Source organism: Sander vitreus, chromosome 13, assembly GCF_031162955.1.
Source record: "Sander vitreus isolate 19-12246 chromosome 13, sanVit1, whole genome shotgun sequence".
In the NCBI taxonomy this organism is placed as follows: Eukaryota; Metazoa; Chordata; class Actinopteri; order Perciformes; family Percidae; genus Sander; species Sander vitreus.
The window spans coordinates 19,451,533-19,471,133 of record NC_135867.1 but is presented as its reverse complement, the minus strand read 5'-3'; the positions used below and the strand labels follow the sequence as shown (position 1 = coordinate 19,471,133).

Here is a 19,601-nt window from a genome sequence, read left to right as displayed (position 1 = left end):
TTGTTTGTAATAATCAGCTTATGTATGCTGTGCACCGATCATATTAAGCAGAGATAACTAAGGATGTTAAGTTTCTGTATGGGAGGGGCGGGGTCGTTTGAACCTACTGCTCTGTGCTGAAGCGGTGCAAAGGCTCATGGGGAAAAGAATATGTTCTGAACGGTTTCTGTCCTAGTTAAAGTGTGTTTTAATAATGTTCTATTAATGTTTAGGGTGTGCATTTCTGCATGGGTTTTAGTTGTGTATGGTTGATTTAGTGTTCATGTTTAGCTGTATTTATTGTTGCACCATGACTGAGACCCGGGCGGGGACTGATGGCTTCAGGGCAGTGAGGAAGTATCAGCGAATTGGAAAATATCCATTTTGGATGTTTCTAGTCTTCCTTCATGTCTATTTTGGAGCAAACGTGTGTAAACCTCGTTTATAAAATTGGGTTGTCATAAAGAAAAGAACGTTCATGATAACAAATTACTTTCTTAGTAGTGGGAAGTAGCCTAATGTGTTGATTTAACATGCTTGTTTTAGACAATGTGACTCCAGAAAAAAAAAATATTTATGTCTACTAATGATTTGTAGTAATGATTAGTAATGTAAACTTGCTTCGTCTACTGCATCAATTTACCGCTCTGTGTTAACACAACTTGACCTGTTAAGTTTCACCTTGTGTTAAAACTTAGATGGTTTAAGGCAACGGATTTCCACGCAAATGTCTAGTAAAGTCAACTAATTTGGGATAACAGTGTGGGGCAAATGTGTGTTAAATTTCAGCAGATGTTGCTCTGACAATATTTCATTTTGACCATGTTTGATTTAAAATTCATCCTGGGCTGGGGTGGCCTCTACCTCACCCAGTAAGAACGTTCACCCCACGTTGGCTGAGTTCTGCAGCTTTGCGAGTTTGAATCTGACCTGCTGCCCTTGGCTGCATGTCATCCCCCATCTCTCTCTCTCCCCCCCCTTTCATGCCTATCCACTGTCTCTATGTAATAAAGGGAAAAGCCCCCAAAAAATCTTAAAAAAAAAAAAAAAAATTCATCCTGGACTGATTTTGTTTTAGACTGTTTTTGTAATTTGCTATTCTCTTTTAGTTGAGCTTCTGATTAATACTCATCTAATATGTTGGCTTACTCATGTTTACCACCGCTTGTTCAATGTTTCATTGTTAACTTATTAACAATTTTGAGTAAGATGTAGCCTACTATATTCATTAGATTTACTGGCTACATCCCTTATATTCAGATAATCTTTCTTTCAGGGATTTTGAGTTTGTGTTGTAAATATTGTAACTAATTGTGGGAACTAATGAGTACATATTGACGTAATTGATGGGCCAAGAAGTATTTTGTGTTTGTGATTAATTTAGATGTGTTACATGTTGTCCCTTTTTACTTTGACACTACAGGGTCTTTTTCTGTTGATCAGCGTGAAAAAGCCACATCAAATCCACTCCGATTCATTTTTGTAAAACACGAAAGTTTCCGGAGGGGATGAGAACTTATAGGCCACTGTAAAAAATAAAGATTAGCCCTCAATTATTATCACATCTACTACTATGTGGATTAAAAACAAACCTATTTAGACCACCATTACTGCTCTACAGCTTTCTATGGTAGATGCCTTTTTCAGAAACTATAAAGATAAAACACAAGCAGTTTCCAAATTCATATTTATTGTTCCATTTAAAGCACTTAAGAGTAGACGTGAACATGAGACCAAATACAATTTGGCCATTGTCATATCATGAAACTACCTGGAATGAAGTTATTGTTTATATTTGGTAATGTTGAATACAAAAGAAAAAAGGGGGAAACCTGAAAGCGTGAGTACAAGTCGTCTTTGAGACTAGAAGGAGAAGCCAGGAGAGTCCAGTCCGCCTGCTCCTCATCCAACGTAACAGACCAAAAAAAAACCACAAGTCCAATACAACACAGACGAGACATCCCCAAAAAACTGCATTTTTTTTCTGAAGTAATAATCTTAAACAAATGACGAGTAAAAGAATACATACAGCACGCCAGGCTAATCATAACGACTACTTGACCGTATGGCTTTTCTATACAGATATGTAGAAGTTCATGGTGCTGTTTATTAAGACATGCTTGTACTTCATTAAGTGAGAGGCAATGTTTGGGTGTTTTCCCACTTGTGCTTCACCTAAACATTTTGCCTTGTCAAGCATTTATTCATAATTATGGTATTCAGGAATGTGTGTTGCTTATTCAAAAGATATTTTTTCCTTATCGGTCCGAGTAAAAATATGTAAACAACCTTGCAGCTGGAAATATGAATACTAGCTTTTAAGAAACAGCATTCTTATACATTAATCAAGAGTTATATTGAAAGTAACAAGTTGTCCTCTGTAACATGAAACCCATCTGTTTAGGATTTTTAGTATTTCGGATTCACTTTAAATAAAAAGGGACATTTTTCTTCAGTAAACCACTCAAGAGGCAGGGATGCATGCGAATTTATGATTTTGACAGCTTGTTATTCTCATTAAAAAAAAAAAAAAAAAAATTCTTCATTCCTTCAGTTGGCTGAGCCCTTCAAAACGTTAATGGCTTGTGGGTATGAATAAGTGTCACAATGATCCCAGCCAGTCTCTTAGGCTCGCTTCATCCCCCGACCCATCAAGCAGGCAAAGACTGTCATCACCATTTTGGGCTTGACCTCTACAAGGTCTTCTGGGAGAGCGTAGACACGGGCTCCGATCTTCCTCGCCATGGAGACGGCATATCTAGGGATGACACAGAGGTTAATTCGTGTAGAAACGGTTCACACATAGTTACCAAAATAACGGCGACAGGTTGCATCTCATTCTTTTCGGCATTGTAAATCTTACTTGGCGTTCTCCAGCTTGTCGTCTTCAGAGAGGCTGCCGGTTTTTATCAGCTCGTAGTTGATGCTGCCGGGCTGGATGGCGTCTATCAGTTCCACTACTGCCATACTGCTGCTGATCTCCTTGTCCTGATCACCACACAGGTTAATAATCTAACACAGAGGCTTCCCTGACCAAATTACATTAAACTACCAGATAGAGCTGGGCATATGGGATATTATATCGGTATCGTGATATGAGTCTAGATATTGTCTTAGATTTTGGATATCGTAATATGGCATAAGTGTTGTCTTTTCCTGGTTTTAAAGGCTGCATTACAGTAAAGTGGTGTCATTTTTTGAACTTACCAGACTGTTGTAACGGTTCTATTATTTGCCTTTACCCACTTAATCATTATATCCACATTACTGATGATTATTTATCAAAAATCTCATTGTGTAAATATTTTGTGAAAGCAACAATAGTCAACACTACAATATCGTTGCGGTATTTAGTCAAAAATATTGTGATATTTCATTTTCTCTCTATCGCCCAGCCCTACTACCAGACTTAGTTTATAAATAACAGCATTTTGATATTGAGTGAATATGTCAAAACTGGTTATTTTTCTCATTTTGATTCAGTGAGATGTTTTAAAAATTCAGAACAAGCTTTAAAAAAAATAAATAAATAAATAAATGCCTTAGATGATTTAGGAACATCTTTTATTTCAAAGTTCCATAATGAAATATTTTAATCTAATCCACACAAAGTTATTTTCACAGAACATGTAATCAGAAAGAGGAAAAAACATGTTTACCTTAAAGCTTGAAATCTTGGTCGACTTTCCAGCTTCCGCCAACGTTTTGTTTACCCAGTTTACGATGATGTCATCATTTACTTTCTGTCCATCACCCAGTCCCTCCAGTACATTCAACGTATATCTGAAAGAGTGGAGAAGCAGAATGTTTGTTTTGAACTGAACAGTTTAACTATATTTCAATGGTGCCCAAAGAGTTAGGAACATTAGAAAAAAAATAAAACCTCAGGGAGGAAACTTTATTTCTGGACTGTTTTTGTTGTTGTTGTTGTTTTAGAAAACATCTGATTCTTCTGTATGGTTGTGATTTAAAGTATGTGGAACTGCTAAATATGTCAACACGCAACCTGGCAACTGAGTTTATAGACATGTGGTCTCAATTTGGAGGAACACGCACATATTAACACCACCACTGGCATGAAATGGAGGTCACCAACTACCCCCTTCCGATAAATTGTTTACAGTAAATATACAGAGTTAACACAACAAATCTGACAGTGAAGACAATGGTGATTGTAGTGTTTCAAAATGCCACACAGACATACCGATTCTGCAATTCCTTGATAATAACCTACGTTTTACTGTCCTGGTCCCAGACCAAATACTTGTTAGGGCCCTCATTTGTCTTTAGTTATTTATATATTTTAATACATAGAAATACCTCTCTGAGACACACTGAGATACAGCAGAGAATCCAGGTATGAAAATCCCCCACACATGCTTGGCTGTTTTATGCGTTTTCTTGTAGACCCACAATGGGATGCGGTTTTTACATTTCGGAGATGTATTTCTATTTTCACAAGTGATCCTGATGCAGTTGTGTCTCACCTTCTCATCAGCTGCCACACCAGTGCCAGAGTCAGGGTAGCGTTGCCATCGTTCAGGTCCTGCCCACCAATGCCAACAAGGGAGAACTTGGCTGTTTTGCCCAGTTCCACTGCGTAGTTACAATTCTCCAACTAGGGGCACAAAAATCTTTTTTTTTGCAAAAGACAGCCAAAAAGTGTGTGTTCTTTTGGCTAGGAAGGATTAAAAGCAATCTGATTTACCTTTTTCATGTTTGTTCCCAGTTTGGGGTAAGGTGGCTTGTTGACCTTGTTGTTCCAGTCAACAGGCACTTTAATCTTCTCATAGAGTTGGAGGATGACCATGGCATCCTGTAGGTCTCTAGGAGACAAGATTGTGTTTGATAATCATTACCATTAAATAAGTTTGAGATGAGATTCTCTTCAGATGCCAGCGTCAACAGGAGGAGTGAGTTAAACTGTGTCCTAGTATCTTGTTTGTGGTACATACCCATACAGATGATTGACATGTGGGTTCACTCCCAGAGAGTTCATCCAGTTTCTGAATGTCCTCTCTTCTCGTGTCTCACCTACACAGCAAAGGATAATGGAATTTAGCTGGATTTTAGGTTATATAGCTGGCAGCCATACTGGAGGTCTCAGTAATAGTCAGTGTAGTTCTAAACATGCAGCTTGTTTGTGTAATCAGAACTGAATAGTCCTGGTGCCACTGTTAGCTACATAAACAAAAGATCTGGTGACTACTAGCCAACTATCACTGACTTGTTCTGCACACTAACTACTGCAGCTTTGGCTCCAGCAGGAGCCAAAGTTAGGAGTTTCTATGCTAACATAAGCCTGCAGGACAGCTAGTTAGCCAACAAAAAACAGCTGTTTGTTCAAAGCTGGTTCTTCTCAGGCTGCAGCAGTAATCTCTCTATTTGTGTATTTAGATCTTATTTGTTCACAGCCAATTCTCCAGTGGACCTCTATGATGACAGCAGACATGAATACTGGGAGATGTGTGCGCTCACCTTCCAACAGTCCCCAGTTAATGTCCTCATTCTCAGGTTTGGTCAGCGCTGGATATTTGTTGAACAGATTGGCCACAAAGGCAAGGTTGAGTTTGGGGTTTCCGCTGACGACGTCAGTTGGGGTGACAAACTGTCGACAGCCGAGCCTGTCGGCCTGCTGCAGCATGGCCTCTGCCCTCTTCACGTCGTCTTTCTCCTGAACAACACACAGAGCACATGCTCCTGATCAGAAACACCGTACAGCTGTTACCATGTGGTGAAGATACTCAACTGGGGGTGCTGACTGCTGTCAAAGTGCTTACGGTGAAGCCTGTCATGTTAATTTCTATGTGTGGCTGATCTTCCTCGGTGCCTTTTGGAGAGATTTGATTCAGGAGGTGGAAATAGGCCCTCGAGTCCTGGAAAATAATACAAACAAAACAATTAGATTTGTACTAATTCACAAACAAGAAATTCCACCATTACAAATTATCGCAAATTTTGTCTCATTAAGATATCTGAAGGCTACTCTAGGTAAAGTATTGATAAACCTGATGCTGCTTGTGAGCAACTGTGCACACTAGGTTTTGTATTTTTTCTATCACATGCTTTATTCAAATATTTAGATTTGTTCTACAATTGTTTTTCCTTTATAAACACTTCATTTGGCATATATTCAGTAAATACTGCATTTTAAAAGTACATTCCAGAGAATTAGAGGGTTAAAATGCTTTGAGGAACACTAAGAAAGTTTGAACAGAACGAACAAAAGGTATCTCAACAAACTTCTGATTTCTGTCTACAAAATAGTCGAGCAAGAGATAGGATGACATAAAAAATACAAAGGTAATCAGACATGTGGAGTAGCCTCTCGTATACCTGCCTGGTTGATTTATGGAGTGGCCTGGCAACACACAACAGTGTAATGACATTTTCCAACCAACAAATACAGTGGTGTGAAAAAGTGTTTGCCCCCTTCCTCATTTCCTGTTCCTTTGCATGTTTGTCACACTTAAGTGTTTCGGAACATCAAACCAATTTAAACAATAGTCAAGGACAACACAAACACAAAATGCAATTTGTAAATGAAGGTGTTAATTATTAAAAGGTGAAAAAAAATCCAAACCATCATGGCCCTGTGTGAAAAAGTGATTGCCCCCTAAACCTAATAACTGGTTGGGCCACCCTTAGCAGCAACAACTGCAACCAAGCGTTTGCGATAACGTGCAATGAGGCTTTTACAGCGTCCTGGAGGAATTTTGGCCCACTCATCTTTGCAGAATTGTCCTAATTCAGTTACATTAGAGGGTTTTCGAGCATGAACGGCCTTTTTAAGGTCATACCACAACATCTCAATAGGATTCAGGTCAGGACTTTGGCTAGGCCACTCCAAAGTCTTCATTTAGTTTTTTCTTCAGCCATTCGGTGGTGGACTTGCTGGTGTGTTTAGGATCATTGTCCTGCTGCAGAACCCAAGTTCGTTTCAGCTTGAGTACACAAACAGATGGTCGGACATTCTCCTTCAGGATCTCTTGGTAGACAGCAGAATTCATAGTTCCTTTTATCACGGCAAGTCTTCCAGGTCCTGAAGCAGCAAAACAGCCCCAGACCATCACACTACCACCACCATATTTTACAGTTGGTATAATGTTCTTTTTATGAAATGCAGTGTTCCTTCTACGCCAGATATACTTGGACACACACCTTCCAAAGAGTTCCATCTTTTGTCTCATCGGTCCACAGAATGTTGTCCCAAAAGTCTTGGGGATCATCAAGATGTGTTCTGGAGAAATTGAGACAAGCTTTGATGTTCTTTTGCTCAGCAGTGGTTTTCTCCTTGAACTCTGCCATGCAGGCCATTTTTTGCCCAGTCTTTTCCTGATGGTGGAGGCATGAACGCTGACCTTAACTGAGGCAAGTGAGGCCTGCAGTTCTTGGACGTTGTTGTGGGGTCTTTTGTGACCTCTGATGAGTCGTCGCTGCGCTCTTGGGGTAATTTTGGGCGGCCGGCCACTCCTGGGAAGGTTCACCACTGTTCCATGTCTTCGCCATTTGTGGATAATGGCTCTCACTGTGGTTCGCTGGATTCCCAAAGCTTTGGAAATGGCTTTATAACCCTTTCCAGACTGATAGATCTCAATTACTTTCTTTCTCAATTGTTCCTGAATTTCTTTGGGTCTCGGCATGATGTGTAGCTTTTAAGGATCTTCTGGTGGACCTTACTGTGTCAAGCAGCTCCTATTTAAGTGATGCCTTGATTGTGAACAGGTGTGGCAATAATCAGGCCTGGGTGTGGCTAGAGAAATTGAACTCAGGTGTGGACAACCACAGTTATAGTATGTTTTAACAAGGGGGGCAATCACTTTTTCACACAGGGCCATGATGGTTTGGATTTTTTTTCTCCTTTAATAATAAACACCTTCATTTACAAATTGCATTTTGTGTTTACTTGTGTTGTCCTTGACTTTTGTTTAAATTGGTTTGATGTTCCGAAACACTTAAGTGTGACAAACATGCAAAGGAACAGGAAATGAGGAAGGGGGCAAACACTTTTTCACACCACTGTATTGTACATCTGTAACAACATAGTAATTGCTATAATTAATCTGAACTTCCTTAGTAATGGGCATATTGCCAAAGAAACAAAAGCACTTTGTACCCTGTTAACCAGAAATTGTTCATATAATATATTCAATGCTTACGTATGCATTTGACAGTTTTCCAATGGTTCCCATAAAGAGACACTACCCATTCAGTCCTATATTTAGAGCAGTGGAGGCGGATATTTGAGTTAGTCTGTGCAAACACAAACATGCACTGCCCTTTTCAGTATGCTGATAGACACCTGTGTCGGTGGATCTAGTAACTAGAGAAGTGCGTGGAAATAAACTAAAGTAATCTAAGTAAAAATGGGTAAACACCCTATAGACTCTCCCAAAGACCCTTAAAACCAAACATGATCCTTTAAGTATTATCTCTTAAAATCTTTTGAGTGGTTTCTCTACCTGCATCTAGTGTTTAGATACACCAACTGGATTCAATGTAAGTGAGTACGCCCACCTTGATGTCAGAGCTGAAGTTGTTGATCTTCTGCCAGCCAGCATTTTCCAGGTGAAAGTTTGCCCAGCGCAACAGCAGTTCTTCTGGAGACAGCTTCATCAGGTCCTCCAGGGTTTCCCCGTCTCTCAGCAATGCTGCCAGCGCTGTCGAGGGGTGTTAAAGATTTAGTTAAGATACTTGACAACAGACCAGGAAACACAGGCTGAAATAGATGTTATGTAACGGTATCAACTATGCTCTGTACCTTCATTTCTGCTTAGCTCGATGTCAGCAAACAGACCGATCTTGATGATCTGCCACAGCAGGCCCAGCACCAGATGGGGCTTCCCCTCTTTCAGGTCTAAAGCACCAATGTTCACCACATGGCAGCCAATAGCAGAAGCTGAGTTCAGGGCCAGGTTCAGATTCTCCTGCAAGGTACAAAGCATCAGATGTTGGAAAATTCAAATAAGTCGTAAGAGAAACAGCAGCCCTGACATACAGTAAATTCAACTGACCTGTATCGTAAATGGTGTCAGCTTCTTCTTATTTATGGTCCTCTCATCGATAGTGTCTGGCACTGACAGGTTAATCATTTTGCTGTGGAAACGTAGAAAAATCAAAAGATGAAATTTGATCAGACATTTGATGCAATATCCTTGTTGCAAAACAAGGCAGAGATAGCAACCAAAATGTTCATTGTTTGAAAAGAGGAATGTTTGTGGCTTTAAGCAACTTATGGTTTTACATGCCAGTATGTTACTCAAAAAACTAACCTGACAAAGTGCCAGTTTTTAGCGGTCAAATGCTAACTGACCACTATGACCTACCATAACAGCAGTGTTTGCAATTTTGATTTAGTTACTTTTGCGTTAAAGTTATTTTCTGTCTCAAACGATATACATTTGTGTACCTTGAACTGGTGATTTAACAAAAAGCAACTCAGTTTTGAAACAATATGTAATCATTTCTAAATATTTGTAATGAATGTAAGTAGTATTGTATTACTATCAATATCTCCTCTGCAGTGTGAGGTGGAATGTTGTTATGGTTGACTGATATCCCAATACAGGCTCATATTTGTCTTTTCTTCAGCCTGAATGTGATCACAACAGTGTCAGTGCAATGAGATGCAGGTACCTGACATGTATTTTAATGTCAGAACGGTAGCTAGGTGAAAGAGGGGGAAGGGGGGTTGTGTTGATGGCTTGAGATGAAAACAGGAACCCTCACCAGAGTACGATACCGTCTCCGACAGAGGTGAAGAGAGAGTCTGTGTTGGGATCCATGGGCAGGACGTGTTGGCAGTCGGGGTCTCTTTCCAGAGCAGTGTTGATCCAGTTCACAAAGGCATATCGCTCCTCCTCTGTAAGGATACAAAGTAATGTTACAGTATCGCTCGTAATGAGTCATTTCAGGTGGTCACATTGTCCATTACGGGTTTCTTTTCTTCATTGGTTAATGGAGCACCCGTTGCTGACGTGCAGAGGGCACAAAGTCAACAGTTAATGACAAACATAAGAAGCGACTGGAGAGAAGTTGGGGACGATGTCCACGTGTCCTACCAGAGAACGAGTGTTGTGTGCCTTCGCTTGACAGCACTGATGTTCCTCCAATAGCCAGGATGCCTTCTTTTCTGTTGATGACCTTGCGGAACGTTTTTGCTATTTCACTGCCCCTCAGCTCCTGGATGATCTAAAACGAGACCAAAGAATACTCAGAGACCAACTACATTCGATGCCTCGAAAACACTGCATTATTGTTTTAAGCTGAAATTTGTGAAATATTTAATATGTATTTATGAACATTTTGATTTGTAGATTTGAGATTGTGTTGTAGAGGTTAACCAATTCATTGCTTTGGCCAATAATAATTAACAGAACTGCCTTCTGCTGTTCATATGCTTATAGCATGTTTGTAGTGTCAGCATCACATCAGTTTTAAAAAGGAAGTTACCACCAAATATTTTAAAGCACTAACTGAATCATTTTCTGACATAAACACTCAGTGGACACTTTATTAGGGAAAACCTGCCCAATCTAATGCAATTCAATAAACAAGTTTTGCCATACATTTTACCATTACAAGGCACATAATGTTCAGTGTTTGGCGTACAATGTCGGAAATGTTATGTTATAATAAAATGTTATGTAGGTGTTTCTACAGATTAGAAAAACCTCTCAATATAAAGCAGTCCAGACCAACACCACCATTAACTATGACCTCAATGCTAAAACATATAATTTAAATAACACCTCAATGACAGGATCAACAAAAAACACAACATTAAAAGACATTATAGACATCATAAAAGTAGACTTCATGGAACTTCTGACTTGATCAATAGATTCATCAATGGTGAAAAAACTCTCGCCATACTTATGTGCAAAAGCCTCAATCATCTTCTCTCCTTTTAATGTCGTTTGCATCCCTTGTTGTGGTGTAGAGCTCCTGTTAGCCTCCATGGCAGCCAGCTGGCATGGAATAAAGCTAACCTGCCAGCTAAAGGGCTGAGAAGATGAGGGAAACATCTAGCCTAGTAAGTGACTTTTTGAACAATACAAATGGGCTGAAAAACAGTGTTTATAAATAAGAAAGGTCCAGGAAGCCATCTGGTTAATGGGTTCATAGAAGCAACTGATGTTGTGTTGTGCATTTAAGTACACTGTAGGGATTCAAAGTGAGCGTGTGCATTCACTACACATCTAATCTAAGTATTACAGTGTTGAGTGTGTGAGTGCCAGTATGTCATTATCAGTAGTAACAGTAAACCGCCAGCGCTACAGCGGTTATCATCCTCTACACTCCCAACACCACCCTGAGGCTTGTCCCAACATTAAATAATTATCTCATTAAATCAGTCTCAACAACAACTAATGGGACCATATTTTGCTCTGTGGTGTGAGTTCATACTGTATGTAGCATATCACAAAGCTACTCACACAATACGTCATCTATGGTAATAATAGCGATACTTGCTGAACCTCAGCCCCGCAAGCGTTGCTGTGACCACAATGAGCTATTCAGGCCGACTCTGTGAGCACAGCACACTTCATCACAAATGTGCGGGAGGTCACAGGGTGCCAGCTTGCATTTTTTTGGCCACTAGGTAAAAGAGGTAAGCACAGCAAAACAATCATGGCCTTGTAAAGATGATAAGGATCGCCATTTATTTCTGCAACTTAGCAAAAAGCAATTTTTTCTTAGCTTAAAAGGCATACTATGTAACTTTTCCCTCTTCAGTCCCCCTACAGGTTGTCTCATTGGAATTACAGCCGCGGGAGCTGTAGTTCCAATTGCCTTTAACGTTCACATCTATAGGCAGTAAAGAGGATATTCACACTCATTCCAAATGCATTTAATCTGAGTGGTTATTATCCATAAGAAAATATTTGTAATGGAATGTATCAAAGCCTAGTGGAGGAGCACACACCTTTCTAACACAAAGGCCCAATGCTGTTTGGCAGCTAACTGTAAAGTCCCAGATGTCCTCCCTTCCTGCAGGCACATGAACACAGCATAACACACTGCAACAGTCATATCCCAGTTTTGCATAATCACAAAATCAGCTGATCAATCTGCTGATCCTGGGACCTATAGTGATTATCTCAAAATGTCGTTACCTTTTTACATATTTTGCCAAAGGACAGACAACATTGAAAACAAAACCCCCTCCAACTTAGTTGACACAATTAAGCCACTTGATTTCAGAAAATCCCTTATTTAAAAAAAAATGAAGGCTTGTAGAATCAGTTACATCATTTTAATCACTTCACATCTTTAAAAATGAGCCTTTTATAAATGCTAGCAATCCTTTTTACCCTCCCGTTCTGAAATGTCTTGTGTTGTTTATTTCACTCTTTTCTTTTTAAATGAGATCTTATTTAGGTGGATTTGATTCTGTTTAATTTGTTATGTACTTTTAATTGGCTGATTTTATTTAATGGTTGTCCTTAAGTGTTTTAATCCTTATTTTCCCATGTAAAGGACCTTGTTTCTTAGTTCGAAAGGTTCAAACTTCAAACCTTTTTTTGACAAAGCCGTTTACATCAACAGCTTGTCCTTTAAATCCCCTGAAACTGACAATTTTACTATAACTCTTGCTTTTTTGCCCTTTCATCAGGCTCTACAAATCAAAATATAATATTTTTTTATTTTAGTGTTAAAACATATGGAGACTGTGTCCCATTACATGTAACAACATAACATCCGGATTATTTGTGAGGGTTGCTTCTCTGAAATGTTAAGACCTCGATACTGGTTTATGGCACAACCGTTTTATGTTTTAGCAGAGAAAAGTGTCCTCACACACTCAAGTCACTGAAAATCGCTGATAATAGCTATAATTTTATTTTATTATAAATATTATTTCACACATAACTTTGTCTACACTTACAAAAGTACACAGATGAACTGTGGAAAACAGTTGTCATCACGAAACCATAAAGAGTACCTCAAATTGTAAGTAAGTAATTATGAATGAGCCCAAAAATTGTTTAAGTTCAAGACGTTCTAGGTGGAGTCACAGATATTCGGACACAACACAGTTTTAAAGTCATCCAATTCAATTTGATTTACTCGGTTATTATCACAGTCAGGGTTAAACTGACTAATGGACAACTAAACAGCCACATACCCTTAAACAGGATACTTGAACTACCATAGAAAAAACAAAACACAGCTGCAGAACATTTTGATTGATCCACATGATCTTGAGATCTTGAATCATGCTGCGCTTCTGTACCAGACGCTGCCTCTGTGAATGACTGCTCTCTCTTAACGACTGCTCCATCATCACTGCTGAAACAAAACACTGGAACTCACACCACTTTGCTGACCTCACTTCCACATTCCCTGTCTGTGTGTGTGTGTGTGTGTGTGTGTGTGTGTGTGTGTATGTGTGTGTGTGTGCATGTGGTTTGTAGAGGCCTTTCAACTCCGTCGTGCATGGAGCTGCTAAAAGTTGCTGCCCCACCCAGGAGGGCGAGGTGCTTTTTAGGCAGAACAGAAAACAAAGACCAGCTCAGAGTAAGAAAAGCTCTGAACGGAAGGTGAAAACTTGTCAAGCTCGACAGAACGAACAGTTCTGAGCTCCGCTTAACGTACCGCTAGAAACTCTTCGAAGCTGATCTTATTATCCTTGTTGCGATCCAGTTTCTGGATGATCTCACGGACCATGTATCCAGGTAGGGCATGGCCGGCATCTTTAAGGAGCTCATGGAGTTCATAATCACAGATAAATCCATCGCCATTCAGATCTACAGAAACACAAAAAGAACCATTAGACCCAGCACGTATAATACAACTAGGGCTGGAGCTACTGTAACATAAACATATTCATAATATCTATAATATACTTTCATGGTAACACATGGCTTTAACTCACCACATTTTCCAAAGATCTCTCTCATCTCCTCCATTTCCTCTTTTGTTATCTTTCCAGTCATGTTTCTGTGATTGACCTGAGGTGGTCAGTCAGAGAAAGGTGGGACTGTGGAGAAGAAAAGAGCACAGAGTCACCAACATGGTCTTGCAACGACAGCACAAAAGGTCTTGAGAGGAACCCCAGCTTCACCAGCCTCCCACAAACCTCCTTAAAGCCCCTGAAACTAATCCAGACTGCTCGCTGTTCTACTACTCAGATCACAGACCGGTTGAGATGTTTTGCCTCCATGCAACCGGAGAAGTGACCTTAGCTCTCTGGGCAGAACAATAGTCGCTCGCCATCTTCTGTCAGGTCTAAAAAAAATTATAAATTAGGCTACTACTTCATATATCCGTCTCCTCACTGAGCCCTGCTGATCCCCACCCCCGCTGATCATATCTACTGTTCTCTTTAGCTCTTTTCCTTTTCCAAGCATGGCTCTCTCCCATTATCAAAGTGATTTACTATTCCATTGTATAGCAATGAGCCCATAGCCAGAGAAGGCAAGACTACTGATTTTACACAACCCTTATTTGACAAAGCCGTTTACTGCAACAGCTTGTCCTTCAAATCCCCTGAAACCAACAATTTTACTATAACTGGTGCTTTTTTTGCCCTTTCATTAGGCTCTACAAATCAAAATATGTTTTTTTTATTTTAGTGTTAAAACAGATGGAGACTGCGTCCACTTATATGTAACAACATAACATCCGGATTATGTTAAGACCTTGATACTGGTTTATGGAACTGTTTGGGTTATATTTTTATGTTTTAGCAGAGAAAAGTGTCCTCACACACTCAAGTCACAAAACAAGACTATAGCCAGCGAGTTGCAATCTCAGTTATTTTCCTTAACTAAAAACACAGTGTTCCTGAACTCCTCAGAGACAAAGCAGCCATCTGAAAATCGCTGAAAATAAAGAATTCCTCTGAGTACCTCCTTCCCGTTCTGTTGCGGCAGAGGAATGCACGAGGCCTGGGCAGATCAAGCTTCACTTACAGAGGTGAGCAGGCTGTGCTGCCTCGCTCGCATGGGCTAAACTAGTATGATGGCATTCCTCTCGAACACAAGAGAGTGAGGTTTATACTGCGGTAGAGTAAGATTCACCGATTTTTCCAGACAGAAATGTGTTCCCATTTCCTGATTTAAAGTACAGATTGTTGATTTTCACAGCATATTAGTCAGAACTCCTGGGCAAAGCCTTTTCTGGTTTCCACAGTGCTACATGTGTAAAACCATATTAGGGAACAGCTGAATGTCAAGTTAGTCAAATGGATTATAATCCAATTGATCATTAGCAATAATTATAACGGTAATTTAAGCCTAAATTGGTCAATTTTTTTGAGTGGTTTCAGCCCATCTAGTCTTTCTGTGGCCACAGCAGCCTCACAGGCACACATTCAAGCAGACAAACAATGAACAAAGGTCCAGTATCCATGCATCCTCTTTCATGAATGAAACTATTAATAGTATTCATGAAAGATGATTCAACAGTAGACATGTGGTCTCTGAAATGTGACTCAGTTCCCATAATGCTATTCTTACAGACAAAACAAAGTGGAGAAATAACACCTTTCCCTGCAAAATCAAAAAAAAGAGTTACCCGAAATAGTCATTCGGATGAAATCATGTTTAATTCATTTAAAAAATTAAAAAAAGTCCAATACAGTATAAAATTGCTTCTAGGTAGCAACAATAACAAGGCCAGATTTGTCACTTTACAGTGACAGAGATTTTAGGTTGAAATGCCACTCCATGAATCACAGAGAATAGGGTGTTTTTCAGGGCAAGCACAAACTCCTGACTAAACGATTAGGAAAATGACGATGCCAGTGTTGCTATATTTAACTTTTCTCTAAAAGGATGTGAAATGTGGCTGCTGAAGTCAGCCCAGCTACAATAAGGGCCGACAAGCATTCCCTCCTTTGCCAGCCCTCGTCACACCCTCGACAGAGGGAGAGTGAAAACAGTAGAGAGGTTAAGTACATGGAGCAAGGGCACAGATGGCAGTGGACAAATGTGAGACGTATCACTGGTGGTACAGAAGAATAGAGGGTTTGTAACCACGGTCACAAACACAAGAAAGTGAGTTCTGAGCGTCAGGCTCCAAACACAGTTGCTGTCTTTGACAGCTGGACTGTGTGCTTCGAGAGAAGAGAAAATTCCTGCGCCCTTCAGCGCAGGAGCAAGCTCCTAAATGGAGTGGCTCATGTTTGTCTAAAAGCATATCAATACTCCTGATAGAGTTCAAAAGACATTATTGAAATGTCAGCGCTTAGCTGTAGTGCAAGAATAAGTACATCAGAATATGTTTGGCTAATACAAAGACAAGACATATTGAGAATAGAGTTCCCAAATTGCAAACTGAAATTATGAGAGATTCAAAATGACCTCCGAAAAAGGTCCATCGGGACAACAAATGCAAGTCCTTGACACACTTCTGTGTAGGTTTAGTCATCCAGCTCACGCGATATCTAACAGAACCAAAACAAGGGCAACTGGACTTGCTTTGTGGTCTCTAAGACATTTCACCACTCATTCAAGAAGCTCACTCAGTTCTCTTGCTCTTGTTTAACAACTAGATATCACACAAACAAGTATTTCTTTCCAAGCACCAGATTTAATTGTCGAGACAAAAACAGCACATTGACGCTGTTTACGATCGCCGTTGATAGATGTTACAGTCAATTTAAAGCGGAGGGCTGTTCCCAGATGGCTGAGTTAAATGTGTGTAGAGCTGACACACCCCATCCTGTCAGTGTTTCATCCACGCAGCAACATGAGAAATGTGAGGCACACAAATAGATTGGGCACCCTTCCCAAGTGTGGTCAAATGCATATGCACACACCCAACATAGTCTGCAATAACATGGACATTTTTACTTAGTCACAATGGCCCGAAGCAGCGAGTCAAACTGACTCATAAACACCAAACAGTCTGTGACACCAGCCTTTCATTTCCTATTCAGGCTGCGTGCATAAGATAAGCACAGCCATACTGACAGGTAGGGAGGAGGTGACGACAACAAATATTGTATGTGGAGTTTACATAACTCTGACATCATAAGCAGCTGCAAGTATATCACTCTGGGTTGGGTTTAGGGTTATTATAAAAGCTTACAAAGCTTGGGAGTGGTAAATCATCATGGAAATATTCAAATGAAATGGTCCCCTGACCGCTTCCCTAACCATGAGCAGTTCATCTTTACAACTTGCTCTAATAACACACTACTTTTCCCCAAATGAAAGAATGTAGCTGTAGTAAAAGGATGCAGCAGGTAAAAGAGCCCTGTGCTAGCAAAGGTGTAAACACAAGAATCCCTACTAACCATCACTTAAGAATGTCATTAGACAGGTTACTGAGGTACTGCTGAATCAGTTCAGTTAGGCGGTTACTGCTACAGGTAATCAGCCACACCTACAAGGGTTTGCCATTACTCAACAAAAGCACTGTAAAGCATTTTCCTCTGCTGCATAATCAGATGTTACAAGGCACAGCTCCGTAAAATACCACCCTTTCCTCACGCAAGCATGACACATGACACTGTACACCTCCCTGCTCCAAGGCTGTTGTTATGTAGCTGACCCCTGACCTCCCAAACAGAGGACATGCTCTATACATGGAGAGAATTTCTCTGTGGAGGTCATTACACCTTTGTGTTGTAGTAATTGAAGTTTAAAAAAGGAGCAGTCAATGTAATCCATGGCACTTCCCCACTCAAGTCCTCTATGCAGTACTTTTGTAAAGGAGTTCATGTTTCTTTCGGACAATTTATCCTTGTACAGAGAGCCCCAATATTCACAGGATTTATATATGTGTATTTGTATGCAGATTAAGATGAATATCCTTTAAACATTTTCTATTCACAAAGTAAGGTATTTAGGGGATTGTATAGCCTTGGTGAAGAGTGCTTTCAAATTAAAATTAGCATAGCTTAAAAAAACAGATGCAGCCAACATGTTGTTGTTTTTTTAAGTTAAAATAACTATAAAACTTACAAAAACAACAACAAAAAGTAAAAAGAAGTACAGCCAATAAAAAAAAAAACTCAATAACTTTCACTGTACAGAAAAAACAAATGAAGGCACCTGTTTAAAATCCCCCTGACAGTGCAGAAAGTGGGGCAACCTGTTCATTCGCACAAGTGCAAGCGTGCGTGTGTAAGGCGGCAACAAAATATAAGCACACTCCCTCCTCCTCCTTAACTTTCTGGTTTGTCTTTACAAACTCTCACGTGGTTCTGTAGCATGAATAAGGGGAACTCACATTTTACTTCAACTCATATAAAATCACAGTACATAACTACGTCAATCAGGTTAATGACAGGCGCAGTTAAAATGATTTGTACGTCACACAAAAGGCGTCACACAAAAGGCGTGCAAACAGCACTTTTACACTTTTTTTTTTTTGTCGTCTCCGGAGTCCTCCTGATATCAATAATTGATTTAATGCTTTTGTCTTTAACAATTAAACATCTTTTACAACATCTCTATCAAAGCATGCCGCTGCACACCTTGTAAAACAAGACATTAATAGAGGATAGACAACAAGAAATACTGATGTTAGATGCAAGGAATAAGACCACTGATAGTGTCTGTATTCACAACACACTTCTTATTTCAAGTCACAATATTTATCACATTAAAATGTGGGTCTTGTCTTGTTGTTCAAGGTTGTCCCTACAGTAATCCACAATTGAAATCCCAGATGTACACGTGCTGCAGCCCCAGACGACTCGACAGGAAAAATCTGGTAAATCACTCGGAGCAATATAGTTTACATAGACCACTGTTTTACATGAGAGCAAATAGCACAGAGTAACTGACTGGGCTGTCTCATTTTAGTGTTAAAACATCCACCAACCTTTCACAACATACTATAGCATATCATATACATTGTGCTGGTGTCATATAAAATGTCAATAAGACAAAAAGTGATTTGTCATCAGAAGAGCAGTGAGGTTACACACACCTAGCATAGCAAATATTACACTTGGTTTCACCTTTTGTAAAGAATGTATGTGCGAGTGTGTAAAGGCTATGTAAAGGCCATTTATACGTCCGCTTCTGTATCGGCAATATTTATTGCCGATACACAACCACCTATGTGGCTTCCTTCGGTGAGCGGCGATGTACTTAATGAATCGAACCTGGTTGTCTTACTTACTTGCTCCTTGGTTTGACATTTGTCACATTCACAAATGTGAACTGATAGTTCCAAAATCTCGAAGAAAACATAAACGCTGTGTATAAACTTTACTAGTTACAGTTATATCTTAGTTATGTTACGTAAAGTTTGAGTAGTAGTTACTGTTTACGAATTAAAGGAGTCATAGGCTACTTTATTTTAGCATATCAAAGACCTATCCAGCGCCGTGAGAATTAATAGGCTACAGTGAAGGTGTAGCTAAAGCTAGCGACAGCAAGTTATATGGGCAGGACAACTATCCCTGTTTCCTCTTATAAATCCACACCTCTACACAGAAGGGAACGGCTAACACAGAGAAGAAAGATTAAGACAAGGTTGTTATTTTAGTAAACGCTACTGAGACAAATTATATCTGTAAGTAGTTGTTGGTGTAGAAGTTGCCAGGAAATTGGTACTCACTATCGGTGCGCCTGAAATTCCAGACAGCGTCCAATTTGCAGTCCTGCCTCTTCCACGTAGAGACAAAAGTAGACAGCAGTTGGAATGTTGGC

At 39.8% G+C, this 19,601-nt stretch overlaps 1 protein-coding gene across 1 annotated transcript; it reads right to left on the bottom strand.

The window, feature by feature from the left end:
- Window positions 1–1,649: 1,649 nt before the first annotated feature.
- LOC144528315 (plastin-3) lies at window positions 1,650–19,601 on the bottom strand. Its single transcript, XM_078266851.1, has 16 exons — window positions 19,510–19,601; window positions 13,862–13,966; window positions 13,582–13,733; window positions 10,041–10,170; window positions 9,709–9,841; window positions 8,994–9,075; window positions 8,741–8,906; window positions 8,497–8,639; window positions 5,760–5,855; window positions 5,458–5,653; window positions 4,935–5,013; window positions 4,688–4,805; window positions 4,467–4,597; window positions 3,639–3,762; window positions 2,843–2,967; window positions 1,650–2,737 (listed from the first exon to the last, which is right to left on the bottom strand). The coding sequence occupies exons 2-16, from the start codon at window positions 13,920–13,922 to the stop codon at window positions 2,605–2,607; spliced, it is 1,869 nt and encodes a 622-aa protein (XP_078122977.1). The 5' UTR covers window positions 13,923–13,966; window positions 19,510–19,601; the 3' UTR covers window positions 1,650–2,604.

Excerpts from the sequence above, each read along its gene's own strand:
- LOC144528315 (XM_078266851.1), bottom strand. The coding sequence starts at position 13,922 with ATGACTGGAAAGATAACAAAAGAGGAAATGGAGGAGATGAGAGAGATC. Across the intron at positions 13,734-13,861 it reads AGAGATCTTTGGAAAATGTG|ATCTGAATGGCGATGGATTT; the intron begins GTGAGTTAAAGC and ends GTGTTTCTGTAG. Across the intron at positions 2,738-2,842 it reads GACAAGCTGGAGAACGCCAA|ATATGCCGTCTCCATGGCGA; the intron begins GTAAGATTTACA and ends TGTCATCCCTAG.